General features: G+C 40.5%; 1 protein-coding gene across 8 annotated transcripts in view; it reads left to right on the top strand.

Moving 5' to 3' along the window:
• Positions 1 to 12,844, top strand: part of celsr1a (cadherin EGF LAG seven-pass G-type receptor 1a) — a 98,538-nt gene extending 85,694 nt beyond the window's left edge. For 5 of the 8 annotated variants that reach the window (XM_044185346.1, XM_044185342.1, XM_044185348.1 and 2 more), the window contains 11 exons: positions 3,476 to 3,650; positions 4,469 to 4,581; positions 4,817 to 4,896; positions 5,014 to 5,140; positions 5,232 to 5,357; positions 5,637 to 5,773; positions 8,116 to 8,216; positions 8,332 to 8,475; positions 9,156 to 9,419; positions 9,510 to 9,882; positions 10,828 to 12,844. In XM_044185346.1, the coding sequence (XP_044041281.1) occupies positions 3,476 to 3,650; positions 4,469 to 4,581; positions 4,817 to 4,896; positions 5,014 to 5,140; positions 5,232 to 5,357; positions 5,637 to 5,773; positions 8,116 to 8,216; positions 8,332 to 8,475; positions 9,156 to 9,419; positions 9,510 to 9,882; positions 10,828 to 10,855 (1,668 nt within the window). In that variant the 3' untranslated portion in view covers positions 10,856 to 12,844. Of the gene's footprint in view, positions 1 to 3,475; positions 3,651 to 4,468; positions 4,582 to 4,816; positions 4,897 to 5,013; positions 5,141 to 5,231; positions 5,358 to 5,636; positions 5,774 to 8,115; positions 8,217 to 8,331; positions 8,476 to 9,155; positions 9,420 to 9,509; positions 9,883 to 10,794 lie in introns of all 8 variants that reach the window. The other 3 variants (XM_044185345.1, XM_044185350.1, XM_044185347.1) reach the window with 2 other exon arrangements.
• Positions 12,845 to 13,887: the final 1,043 nt, after the last annotated feature.

Raw genomic sequence — 13,887 nt, 5'->3', positions numbered from 1 at the left:
GCCCATTACTCCACTATATCTTTTCATAGCAAATAGTTGTTTGCTGCTATATTAATGTTCTAAATGTCGAATACAGAACCTTTAAGTTAACTGTTTAACCTCTCTGCTCGCTTGTTAACATGTAGCATTCAGGTGTTACAGCTGACTTAATATATTTATAAACAAATCACAATTTCTTTTTTTTTTCAAATTAGTTGAGCTACTACTACACAATTGATTGGGTATCACTGGTTTAAGGGATTTTACAGCAGTTAGAGGTGTTGTTTGGTGATGCGTAAGAAGAATGATATCCTGGGCATGTAGATGGAAAACAACACAGACTGGAAATGCATATGACACAGGAACACAGTGACACAGTTATTACTTTTCCCATGGTTGTTGCATGGTGGAACTTGAGACAGGATAAAGATGTCTTTCTCTGGTGTTTACTGTATAAAAAATTGCCAGGCATCCTACGATATTTGTTTGGCCTACGGGCAGCCATCTAACACATTGTTGACAGGAGCTTTACCAGGCTTAATGGGCCTTAAAAGGCCTACCTGAGAGTCTGTCTTTATTTGAGAGATCATGTGTTTTGATGCTTGGCTAATGACTAATAGGTAGGAACATGCTGGTTGCCAAAGCCCTCTCCAAATATAACTTCCTATAAATTGATTTTATTGAACTGACAGTCCCGGCTGGATGTAATTTGTTAATGTAAACCTCTCTAATTAAAAACGTGTAGGATATGGGCTCAGATAGTATAGAGTCAGAAATCAAATGAGCTAATTATGTTAAATTCATAATATAGTTTGGATTTCGGTAGATCACAGTAATGGCCAGAAACACATATAGACATACAGGAAAGGATCAAAAGGTGTATGAATTCTTTGAAGTCTTCTGACACAGACATTTGGACTCACACCTCCGCTACTGGCACACCTCCGTGTGCCAGTAGCGGAGACACGCTGTGACTGGTACCTGTATCCAGAAGCAGGCCTCAGGCCAATAGGCCCTGACAAAGTTTTCCCAAAACAGCCTCTTAGTTTTCACTTGATAAATCTTGTGCATGTCTACATGGTACAGAAAACATAATTAAGCTGTTAACTGACGTGTGATCCTAAGAAGTGAGATTTGGAAAGCTGAGACAGTACTACGTAGGTCTTGGGGAGACACAAGGACAGATTTAAACAGTGGACAAAAAACAAGATGAGTTTAGTTCTAAACTTAAAAATTTTGAACATGTGACAAGCAGCTTTGTAAATCTGATAGTGACGTGAATGCCACATTAGCTAGTAGAACATCATTGTTGTCATTCAACATTGTCTTTTTAATTCAGCACATTTTCTGTTTTGCAAGCACTTCACTTGATGCATTCTCAGGTCCTTAGTTATCTGTCCAGGTTCATGTCTTCAAAATAAAACATGTTTAAAGCAGCCACTGTGGCCACAAGTGACAATTACTGGATAAGCGTACTGTAAATGCTAAAACATATTGCAACAGTTTCAAAAGTGGACAAGAGTCATAAAGTCAGCAAACTGGCTCAGTAATAGAACAATATCTAGCTAAGGTTTGCTAACATTAGCTAACATTTAGCAACCAAAATCTACTGGTCATACCAGACCAAGTAAGGCTGTAGCAGCAAAACTCCTGTGTGTACTGAATTGAGCGGGTGGGTGTTTTATTGCTTATGAGTTCAACTTTTCATTTGTAAAAGGAAGAACGTGTTTTTTCATCCTTCAAAAGGTATATAGCGTCGCTTTAAAATGAATCTGTCAGCTCTGACTAGTCTGGCTAAACCAGATGTCTAGATGTCTACAGTCTTACACAAGACATCACAAGATCATCAGGTCTGATCAACTGTCACTCCTGTGAGTGGGTGGGTAGTAACTGCCAACCCCCAGCTGTCAACCAGATGCACGTTTTGGCTCTGACCATGGAAAATAATCAGAGATTAAAGTCAAGTCAATTCAGGTTGCATAGCCCCATATCACATACAATCTTTCAGTGAGTCTTACATGCTACTATAGCAGTGCCCAAATGCCCCCTAAAAAAAAACTGAATTGAGAGAACCTGAACCGACTCATGTACCCTAGAACAAAATCTGCCTTACAATTCAGCAACCCCTCCACGTTTGGATAAATCAGAAGTCCTCCTCACTGAAAATGTTCCAAATATGAAAGCAAAGGGGCCCAAAAATCTTCGGAAATGTACCCACAGTTGCCTCTGTAGACTTAATTTCAACGGTTTCTGACCAATCAGATGTCCTCCACTGATCTAACAGTCAGATTTGACTGACAGAACTGGCTTTTGGAATTCATCACTAACTGTGACCGTTGGGTGAACTTGTTTTAGTGGTACCAACCATAACGATTCGCGACCAACTCAGATCAACAAACCAGGATAAAAGATTAGGAGCATGTAAGTTTACAGGTCCCAGATAAGATGTGGGAGTCTTGTCTTTTTTCTTTTAGAAATGTTCTGACTGGGATGAGATGGAGTCGAGCAGTAACTTACAACATACTGTGATAGCTGCACCTGTAGAGAGATTTAAAAAAAGAGAAAGAGTTCAATCAGTTCTTCCATCTCTCTGAATTCATAAGTGCATGTTTGTGTGCGTGCGTGCCCTCCATCTAGTGTTTAGGTGTGTGTGTGTGTCAGAACTGTGGAATGCTGTCAGTGTGTGCCCAGGGCCATCTGCAGGATGATTTATAACCCTGTCAAAGTAGTCTCTCTTTCTCTCTCTCTGATCTCCACAGCAATACACAGCATTGCTAAAGTACAGTATCTCAACTGCTGGGACATTGCCTGCCACACTGCATTCCTCCAATACAGCAACAGAGATAAAAGAATGTGGGGATACATTGAAGCATTACTGTCTTATATAAATTGGTAAAGCTTGCCATTAAAAAATGCTGAGGTATACAACCGTTAGAGCTGCAAATCATTATTATTTTCATTGTCAATGAATCTGTCAATTACTTTTTTGACAGCTTGACTAATTGTTTTGTCTATAAAATGACCATTGAGACATTTTCAAATTGCTTGTTTTGTCCAACCAACAGTTCAATATCCAAACATATTTCATTTACAATGATATAAAACAGAAAAACAGCAAACACTTACATTTCAGAGGCTGGAACCTGGCTTTTTGGGGGCATTCTTTTGTAATAAATGACCTAAATGATTAAATGGTTATCGAAATATTGTCCATTCATTTTCTGTCGATCGACTAATCGTGCATCAACAGCACTAGGCTGTAAAATGTTGTTAAATGACAGATGGATGATGGACTGGGTGTTTTCATTTGATCGACTGATAGAAAGGGAGAAGCACAGCAGAGTGATAGCAGGGAGGACAAAAGTCAAAACAAAGCTGCTTTTTGTGGATCGCTTATCTGGATTCCCTGAAAATGTAGACTCATACTTTTTCTTTTTTTTCCTCTCTCTCCCTTTTCTCTTCCTCCTCCCTTTCTCTCTTTCTTATCTCGCTCCAGTTTGTGTGTACGGTGATAGCCATCCTCCTCCATTACTTCTACATGTGCACCTTTGCCTGGATGTTCGTGGAGGGGCTGCACATCTACCGCATGCTGACAGAGCTGCGGAACATCAACCACGGTCACATGAGGTTCTACTACGCCATGGGCTGGGGCATACCGGCTATTATCACCGGTGAGACACACACACACGCACACACACACACACACACAAAACCAAAAAATACACACACATACAAGCTCTGAGCAACGGAAGATGGCAGATTGTCAGGGTGCATTCATGCTGTGACTCGTCTCTTCTGAAGAGGCCGTCATCCTCATGGGAAAATTATTGAACAAGAGGCGGACACACACACACACACACACATACACAATGAGAGAATGTCCACAATTTGTCAAATTAAAACAAAAAACAGTTGCGTTAATCTCATGTATAAAAAAACATCCAGTTAAAACCATCCAGTTTTAACTGTTTAACTAGTTTTCCAATTAGTACCACTTTTTCAAGCATGCCATTTACAGCACATTTTACTTTACAACCCTTTGATGTACAATAAGATGTCTGTAATATATTAAATGCTTTGCGATGTATTGACATGCATTGGCAGTACTTACTTGATTGCAATTTGGATTTAGCCATAGTGTGAGAGAGATATAGAGTTACAGAGTAAAACATACAGAGATCCAAAAAGGACAAACAGATAAGGAACGAGAATGACAAATGACAGTAATGAGTGACTAAGATGACAGTGTGAAAACTGAAATACAGGAGGAGGGAAATTTTGGGTGTCTGCTTGCTCTGTGGCACTCGGAGGGAGGAAGTAGTGAGGAGGGAAAGAAAGAAACAAGGCTTAGAAACTGGTTGTGCCAATAGTCATGGCAACCATGAATTCTTTAATTAAAACAATTGTAACCCTCTTTACTCATAAGTTGTTTCTTCTCTGTGTGTGTGTGTGTGTGTGTGTGTGTGTGTGTGTGTGTGTGTGTGTATAGGTTTGGCAGTAGGTCTTGACCCTCAGGGTTATGGGAACCCAGATTTCTGCTGGCTTTCTGTCCATGACACACTCATCTGGAGCTTCGCAGGACCCATCTTTGTAGTCGTCCTGGTATGTACATGAATTAAATGAGTCCACGGACACCCGCGTCTTGTTGTCTGTCGAGACCCTGAATGTATTCAGACCATTAATGTGTGAACATGCTACAGTATCAGTATAAATAATGTAAATTATGTGGAATATCAAAATAAAACACCCAAAATAGTCCTGTTAAATATCAAATATACAAAAGTGAATTAAGTATTCTGTTCACAAACCCTCTTCCTCCCTCTTGCTCTCTCTAAAGGTGAACATAGTGATCTTTATTCTGGCTGCGAAGGCTTCATGTGGGCGCAGGCAGAAGGCTGTGGAGAAGTCAGGAGCAATGTAAGTTTTATGTGACACATTAATAGTTGAATATATAGCACAACATCCAAAAGTTAATATACAGTTTAACATTTTGGCACTGGGGGAAACTGATCTGTGTGCGTTTCCCCTCCTCAGTCCTGCACTTCGGATGGCCTTCCTCCTACTGCTGCTCATCAGTGCTACCTGGCTGCTCGGTCTAATGGCGGTCAACAGCGACGTAATGACCTTCCACTACCTGTTCGCTATCTTCAGCTGCCTGCAGGTAACACAGCGTTTATGTTTATGTTTGCATGTTTAATCTCTGTCTTTCTTGCTCCCCTGTTTATAATACATCTCTTTTGCTTTCTTCACAGGGAGTTATCATCTTCTTCTTCCATGTGATCCTAAATAAAGAGGTGAGGAAGAACCTCAAGAACGTCCTCACAGGAAAGAAGAGCGCACCAGATGAATCCAGCACCACAAGGGCCTCTTTGCTCACAGTGAGTGAACAGACATACACTAATATGGCATGCCGTTTCTACATTATTTTATCACATTTCTCTACGGTGTATCTTATTTGTTTGGGTTTTTTGCCTCGCACTGGAGTTCTTTTTCATTTGTCATTTTATGTGTAATCTTTCATTGTCATTGCATTTTTGTCGTCACTGTTTCCTTAAAAAGCCTGGAAACACAAAGTCATGTTTTTTTTGTTTTCTGTCCTGCTTTCCATTGTTCCCTCTTCCTCCCGTTCCTCCATCCTGTCATCCCTCTATCCTCAGCGCTCTCTCAACTGCAACAACACGTACACAGAAGATGGCCAGCTGTACCGCTCGGGGATCGGCGAGTCCACCGTCTCCCTGAACAGCACGCTCAGGTCAGCCAAGAGCCGCAGCAGCTACCTGGCTTACACACTCAGGTACAACACACTTACTGACTGCATGGCTGCTTCTAGTACACTGCTGCACGCTAAGTGTGTGTATGTCTACACGTGTGTCTCTTTGTCCACTGCAGGTTCTTTGGACTTTTCCTTACGTTGTCTTTCTTTGTTCTCCTCCCCGCATGTCTGCTGATGCATCAAATGTCTAACACATACTAACACACCCGTGCTTTTATATATATATATATATATATATATATATATATAGACACACACACACACACACACACATACTTTACAGTTACACACACACCGTCACCCTGTCCTTATTCTCTGCCTTATCCAAAGCGGGGATAAGTGAAGTTGCTTAATTTCTCTACATTTTTTGGCTATTTCTTGCTTTTCTTTCACGCATGCATGCTGCCAGAATGGGACATTGTACAGTAATTGTGCTTGCATGCAAGACCATGCTGAGATTTGCCAGTGCATGGCGCATGGCTTTGTTGCAAAACCAAACACACACATACAGGAAAAAAATATCAACTCTCATTGATACCCACCAAGGCAAAAGAACACAGTACTTACTGTAGATCCATCCGCACTAGCTACCCATACTGTTATGTTGTTCTGTGTTGTATATACTGACAGATTAAACTGCTAACTTTGTTCATGTGAAATCTGATACGTTGTTTTGTAGAACTGTACATTTCATGATCAAAGAAATGTGTGCAAGAATGGTAAAATGAGATCAAACTTTCAGAGTAATGTTACAGTAAAACACTGTGAATACATTTTTAGAATTGAATATTAATGTGATATAGCTGGAACAGACAGATAACAAGAACACTCTTCAAACAGTTTCAACAAAAATTTTACATTAGAACCTTCATGGCGGTACTGTAAGATCTATTGCAGGGCTGTTGTATTAAACTGCATTACTTTAAGCTAGGTACACCAACTCAAAACAAATCTTAGCTAATGCACGTTTAGCTGTGTTCCTTTTTTATAACTTGTTTTTTACTTACACGGAAATGATCAAAGTTTGAGAGCGTAGGTGAACATACTACAGACACTAAAATCTTGTATGTATACCTGGTATATGTATAAGTCTGGCAGTGTTATATAGGATATTGGAAATGATTTGTAACAGTTTTTAGGGAAATATGTGTTATAAGTGATGTTAGACAGCCTTTCTTGCATCTTTACTAACATTGTGCGTGTTGCAGAATTAGCAACCTTGAGGACAATTCCTGATTAATCTCTGAAAAGTTGACATTTTGAGATATACTGTATCTCTTCCAGGATTTAGATGTTTTTCATCTCAGGCTAATCTCACCCACGTATCTTGTACAGCTGTGTGTTTGCGTGTATCACAGACATGTTTTCATCGCAGAGGAGTAGTGTTACCTATACCTGGTATTTTAAAAGAGTTTTACAGAATCAAGGTTATGTCTGACTGTACGCCTCGGCTTGTAAAGCTGTCATCAGGGTAACGCGAGCTGACACTGGGGTCAATGAGAGCAAAAACGCCAGCGGGGGGAAGCAGGATGGCGTGCTGCCTGTGCGAGAAGCAAAGGGAAAAAGTAGGGGGAGAACTAGAATGAGAGGAGACAGAGAGAAGATGGGGAAAGAGAAGGACAGGAGACTTGGAAAATAAGGGAGCTGGGACTCTACCTGTTTAAGTGGGAATGTAATACAGACACACACTTCCCTGCAGCTGTTGGCACGTCTTCAGACAGGTCAGAGTCTCCAGTAGCGTTTGTACCCTCCAGCCAATGTATCAATCCAACCTGGAGTAAACAGCTACAGGTGGAGCGGAGAGGGGAGAGAAGATCAAGCAACTGGGCTTTCATATACTTATCATTTTGTAATTTATGATACATTAGGCCATCCATTAGGGAACTGAATATAAATGGCAAAAGCTGCTTTAATATTCTTACTTTCAGCTTTTTGAATGTTGGAATGAAGTGAAAATAATATTCATAACATAAATAGAAAAGATAATGATGCACGTTTAACAATAAGTCTTGAATTACCCATCCATCAATGGTAGATGTTTTTTTCTGTTGATAATCAAGCAGCCAGTTTATTGAACCTGATGCAAGCGCACCTACATAAATCACATTTTAATATTTGTTTTAGTCTTTGTTGAAGCCATCAACAGAGGCAAATGTTTTGTAATGAGAGATGAGTGGTGTTTCAGCTGTTGAACATTAGTTATCTCAAACCACGAGTTTGGGCTTGAAGTAGCTTCCAGCGACGCTGTACTTCCCCTCTCTGTCTCCTCTTAATCTCCTCCTCTACTTTTCCACTCCCATTTCTCTCTCCCTTCCCCGTCCTCCTCTCCCTTCCTCCTTTCTGTGTCCGTCTTATCTACCTAGGGAGGAGTCTGGTCAGAAGCCCAGTGTGTCTTCAGGAACAGCTAAAGGACACACAGATCTGGATGGACCTCTGTTCCACAGGAACGGCACCAAAGGAGACGGTGAGTTTTTTATATATCATTATGTATTTACAGAATGAAGTAGAAACCTCTCAAACATTTTAGTAATAGAGGTTCATCTTTCTGCCTTCCTCCTTGTCCTCCTTGTTCTTGTCAGACTCTGACTCAGACAGCGAGCTGTCAGTGGATGAACACAGCTCCTCCTACGCCTCCTCCCACTCCTCCGACAGCGAGGACGATGACATCGATGTCAAGCCGAAGTGGAACAATGAGAGGCAGCCCGTTCACAGCACGCCTAAAGGTATATGGGTGGGCCTATTGAGTACATTTACTCAAGCACTTTATTTAAGTATAAATAGAGACACTTGTACTTAAGTTTTTCAAAGGAAAATACTGTACGTTTTACTCCACTACATGTTTATGACAGCTATATGTACTTTTCAGATTAATATTTCATGTACAAAATATATGATGAATTTATAAAATATGATGTATTGTTATAGATCAAACTACCCAACAGTATATACAGTAGTTAAAATTAGCTCCACTTTGACTAACTACAACAGTAAAAAAAAAAATCATATAATATATTTATACATAAATATGTTCCTATTGTATTTATGTATGTTTACTTATGTAAGATTTTCAATGCAGAACTTTGCTTGTAATGAGCCATTTTTGCACTGTGGTATTCCTACTTTTACTTAAGTAACGTATCTGAATACCACCACTGGGCATAATGCACCAGCACTGCCAGGATTAGATGTAAAGGTGCCAGTAAAATGTCCACCCAATGGAACTTGTGCATTAATTTCAAATATAGAAGTTTTATGAAATGAGAAAATTTAAAACTACAATGTTGAGGCAGTTTGAGTGAAACAATACAAAATTGGACTACAAGATATACTATACACCACAGTATCTGACTGGAATTTTGTTGTAACATTGCTGCTTCCAATATGTCTCCTCTTTCCCTACTAGTGGATTCAGTATCCAATCACGTAAAGCCTTACTGGCCAACAGAGGCCACTACAGCCAGTGACAGCGAGGATCCCGGCGGGGCAGAGAGGCTGAGGGTGGAGACCAAGGTGAATGTGGAGCTCCATCCGGAAAATAAGCTCAACCACATTGGCGAAAGAGAGAGGGAGAGTCTCCAAGAGAGAGACAAACAAATGCCTGGTAATGCTAAAGACACAGCGCCCCCTAGCCAATCAAACAGCAACCACCAACCAGAGCAGAGAAAAGGTAAGAGAAGAGAATTATTTTGGATAAAAATGGATGAATGAATTGATTTTTATCTAAATTACATTGGAATGAACTCTTTGTCCGTCTCAGGTATCTTAAAGAACAAGATCAGCTACCCTCCTCCACTGAGCGACAAGAACATGAAGAACCGTCTGAGAGAGAAGCTGAGCGACTACAACCCCACCATCACCTCCCCTCCCCCCAACAACAACAACACCTCCTCCCCGCCTCTCCCCTCCGTCAACATCATGACCCCTTCGTCCCGGCCGCCCTCGCTGGCCTCCAATGACGGAGGTCGCCCTGGCAACCACGACAACAGCTCCCTTGTCAAGCCCCCTGTCGCCCCGCGGCCACAGATTCCTGTCGGGGCCCCGCCAGCGGGCATCTACCGGGAGACCAACGGGGGAGTGGCAATGCACTTGAAGTCAGGGACGGTCAACGGAGGCAACGAGTCTGACTCAGAGTGAGTAGTTCTCTAGGGAGTGTTGGCATGTAACGATGATGATGTTTTTTTTTTTAATTTTGCATCATTCTTTGTGCTAATAAAGTTAAACTGTTAGAGCAAACAAATGAATGCTGCTTCAAAAGTGAGTCCTTGTCATTTAATCATGAATCACTTTAAAAAGGATTCAAAATCAATTTGATACTGATTTTAAGAGTTTGAAAAAACTTTTAAGCAACCATATGGCTAAATAACATGTATTGGTTGACCATTATGTCAACTGATGCAATAATGCATGTATCATAATGGAATCCATAGTTAAAGGAATAGTTTGACATTTTGGGAAATACGCTTATTCACTTTCTTGGCGAGAGTTAGATGAGAAGATTGATACCACTTTCATATCTGTTTGGTAAATATTTAACTACAGCCAGCAGTTGGTTAGCTTAGCTTAGCTCAGAAACTGGGAACAAGGGGAAACGGCTAGCAGTTTTTACAGTTCGGTCTTGTATGGATCAAACAAACAATACATTTCACTAAACAAAAGAGATATAACGTGTTAATTAGTGAGCTTTAGAGGTGCTGGTAGGCGGATTTTGTTACCTTTGGACAGAGCCAGGCTAGCTGTCTTTGTGCTTACCTAAGCTAGCCTATTCATATTTAGCGTACAGAAAACATGAAAGTGGTTTTGATCTTCTCATCTAACTCCCAACAATAATTGTATTCCCCAGAATGTCGGAACTATTCTTCTATAACTATAGCATGAATAATTTGACCATCCTGCTTAAATGCTGCATGATGACTTCCTGCATCCCTGCATTCATTTTGACAACGCATGTTCTCGTCTTCCTTTCTTTCTCCTTGCACCCTTCGTCCCTGCATCACCCCTCCCATATCCCTCTTCTTCCCCCCCTCCATTTCTACTGTTAACAGTGGCAGTAACGAGACTTCGATCTGACCTGTTAGGAAAACCCAGACCAGCCTGCCCTTGTGAGAGGAGGAGCGAAGAACCTGCTGGGAGAGGGCAGGAAAGGAGGAGAGTCAAGAGGATGGGAATAAATGAAAGAAAATTGAAGACAGACGGATGCTGCAGATTGGGTGAGGGGGGGGGGGTGGTGTTCTCCATGCCTGATCTGTCCATCCATCCCTCCTCTCATGTTCCCTCTCTCTGGAGAGCAGTATTAATTGCAGACTTTAAGACTGCCTGTGACAAGAAAATAAGCAGAGATTATGAAAAGATGTGAGAAATAAAAAGGGAATGCTGTATTGGACTGTACCAATAGAGGATGCAATGGAGCCACGTGTGCCAAAACCACTATAGGAAATGGGGTCGGAGAGTCAGAAGATGAAGAATTCCCCCAAGATGCATTGCAAGCCCCAAAATGATGTTCCTCTATGGTGGTTATGAAGTGTCTGTGAGGGCTCATTACGTCGTGTGTAAAGTTTGGAAAGCTGGACAATACTTTTGGACAGCTTCTTTCTCATGAAGAAAGGCAGATGTATAATCACTGTGCATGAACCCAGACTCGACTGTACATGCTGGTACATTTGTAGTCCAAAAGGATTTCAAGGACTTCAAGTTCCATAAAACGTGAGACATAAACCTGACACAACCTGTTCTCACTGACTTTTGGACACATCCGACGGCGCTATCACACACCAAGTGCTCTCTTTTTTTTTTTTTTTTTTTTTTTTTACTCAAAGAAAGGCTTCCCCAGCCTCTCAATGCAGTGCATTTACAGTGTAATTAATGTGTAGATATTGTTAAAGGTGAAGAAGAAATGATCTATTTTGTATTTCAGCTGTAGCAAGGACGAAGACAAGATTAAACAAAAAATAATTTGCCTGTGTTAAGTTGGAAAAGCTTAAAATCACATGATATGCTGGTTTAATCGGCTGAGAACAATAGTCTGTGTGCCTTCATCCTGAATTGACGCACACACAAACAAACACATACTGTATTAGCCTGTAGTGGGCTTGCAGGTGATGTACCACACTCTCTTGCAGCATATTCTCCTATACAGACACATACACACACGTAATGGATGCAAGACTGTTGTGTTTGTGTGTGTGAGTGACCTAGAATGTCCCAAGTACATGCACATACAGAACAGTAGGCCCTAAATGAACATTAATTGTGTGGAATGGAGAGGAATTCCCCCTCTGTTGAAAACTCAGTTTTTCAGTTCAAGCACTATGAACCTGAAGCCTTCTTTTCCAGTATCTATCCTGCCTGTGTGTCCAATGCAACACACTCCTGGTTACCAAAGTGTTGAAATGAAATACAGTAAATGTGCACATTAGGGTTGGAGTCAAATCACTTTTAACTCTTTAACACTTTATTCCAAAATAGTTGAGAAAAAAACAAATATTTGTTGGTCTTTGGTGGTATAAAGGTGCGGCACAGGATTAGTTATCTTAAAGGGAAAGTTCACCCCAAAATCAAAAATACATATTTTCTCTCTTACCTGTAGTGCTATTTATTGATCTAGATTGTTTTGGTGTGAGTTGCTGAGTTTTGGAGATATAGCACTACAGGTAAGAGGAAAAATATGTATTTTTGATTTGGGGTGAACTGTCCCTTTAAGTCAAGCACTCACTGATGGATTTCATGTTTTTAGTATTTTTTAAATCCAAAATTGACATCCCTTCAGTATAAATAAAAACGTCTGTCTTCATTGCTAAATTTCTGAATCAGAGTTCAAAGTGAAAATTATGCCAACTCCAATGCATTTTGCAGCTAGTAAAAGGCAACTTAAAGTCTCATTTACCACTCACTGAATGCCTTTGTACCATACGTCCAACCCCAGTGTTTTGCCCTCCTGTAATCAATGCTGTTGATAAATGTCCTTGTTTTTTTATTGATCCGAGACACTGGAAATGTTTTGTAACATAATGTATATTTATTTTTTATGGTTTTATGACACTGGAAAGAAAAGATGATTGTGACTGTAAAATTAAAGGTGACATGATGAATTTTTAACCCTCTTGTGCAGCCTATTGTCTGCTGCCCGAAAGGAAGCATGGCTAATCGAAACATGTACACTACTCAAGGAAAATTAAGTAACATCAACTGTTTTGGATCCAACAAGTAATGATTAACAGAAATTGTGACTCATCTGCTTAACAGTTTTATACACCCACACACTCCTGATGAAGCAAATTATTGAGCTTTTGAGCGTTAAACTCTAAATATACAATCCATAAGAGTTTTTTTTCCCCAAAACAGCTTTGACTGTTGCTTTTTTACTCCTGGATATTGTATATTCTCGAAAAAAAAAACTTAATACTTGAAACCAAGTTTTTAGGGGCTTTAATGCTGTATATTTTACATGATAAATTAGTCCTATTTTCATAGCAGGGAAACAGTAATACTGTGGATAAGAAAGACGGACGGAGGGACAGATGAATAGAAAGAAGTTTGGAATGAATTCAACGATGACGACAGATTTTAAACAGAGGTGCAACCTGAAGGGCTGTGTATGCTGTATGCTATGGAGATGTTGTCCATACAAGGTAATGTATGGGGAGAGCAGTGTTAGTGTCTCAGTCTGTCCTGTGCCCAGCGATCAGAGCCCCGCTGACTATCAGTGTGAGGCAGATTAGACTGCAAACTTAGTGTACACAGTATAAATCAGTTTCCCGTGGGTGTGTGAGAAAGTAAGGTTAATGGCTGACTGCTCTACTGTGAAGTTGAACCTAAAATACAAGAAGCATGTGTGTGCATCAAAGTGGGTGGGTGGCTAAAGGTATGGGTGTATCCGTCCGAATGACTGCATTAATCTGCATAGAACAATGGTGGCAGCCGGTCTTAATAAATCCCCGCACTTTGATCCAAACCTTTGCTGGGCACACACATGCACACATTTACACACAGTCTCTGGAAGCAAATAATTAAATTACACACACACACACACACACACACACCATTGTTCCAGAGTAACAGTAGTTTTAAAAACACCACAAACTCTTTCACACATTTTTCAGTTGAGGGTGGACTGAACTCATTTTTTGGCAATCACTAAA

This window comes from Siniperca chuatsi, linkage group LG23 (assembly GCF_020085105.1).
Source record: "Siniperca chuatsi isolate FFG_IHB_CAS linkage group LG23, ASM2008510v1, whole genome shotgun sequence".
Classification (NCBI taxonomy): domain Eukaryota; kingdom Metazoa; phylum Chordata; class Actinopteri; order Centrarchiformes; family Sinipercidae; genus Siniperca; species Siniperca chuatsi.
This window is presented reverse-complemented; position numbering and strand designations above follow the sequence as displayed.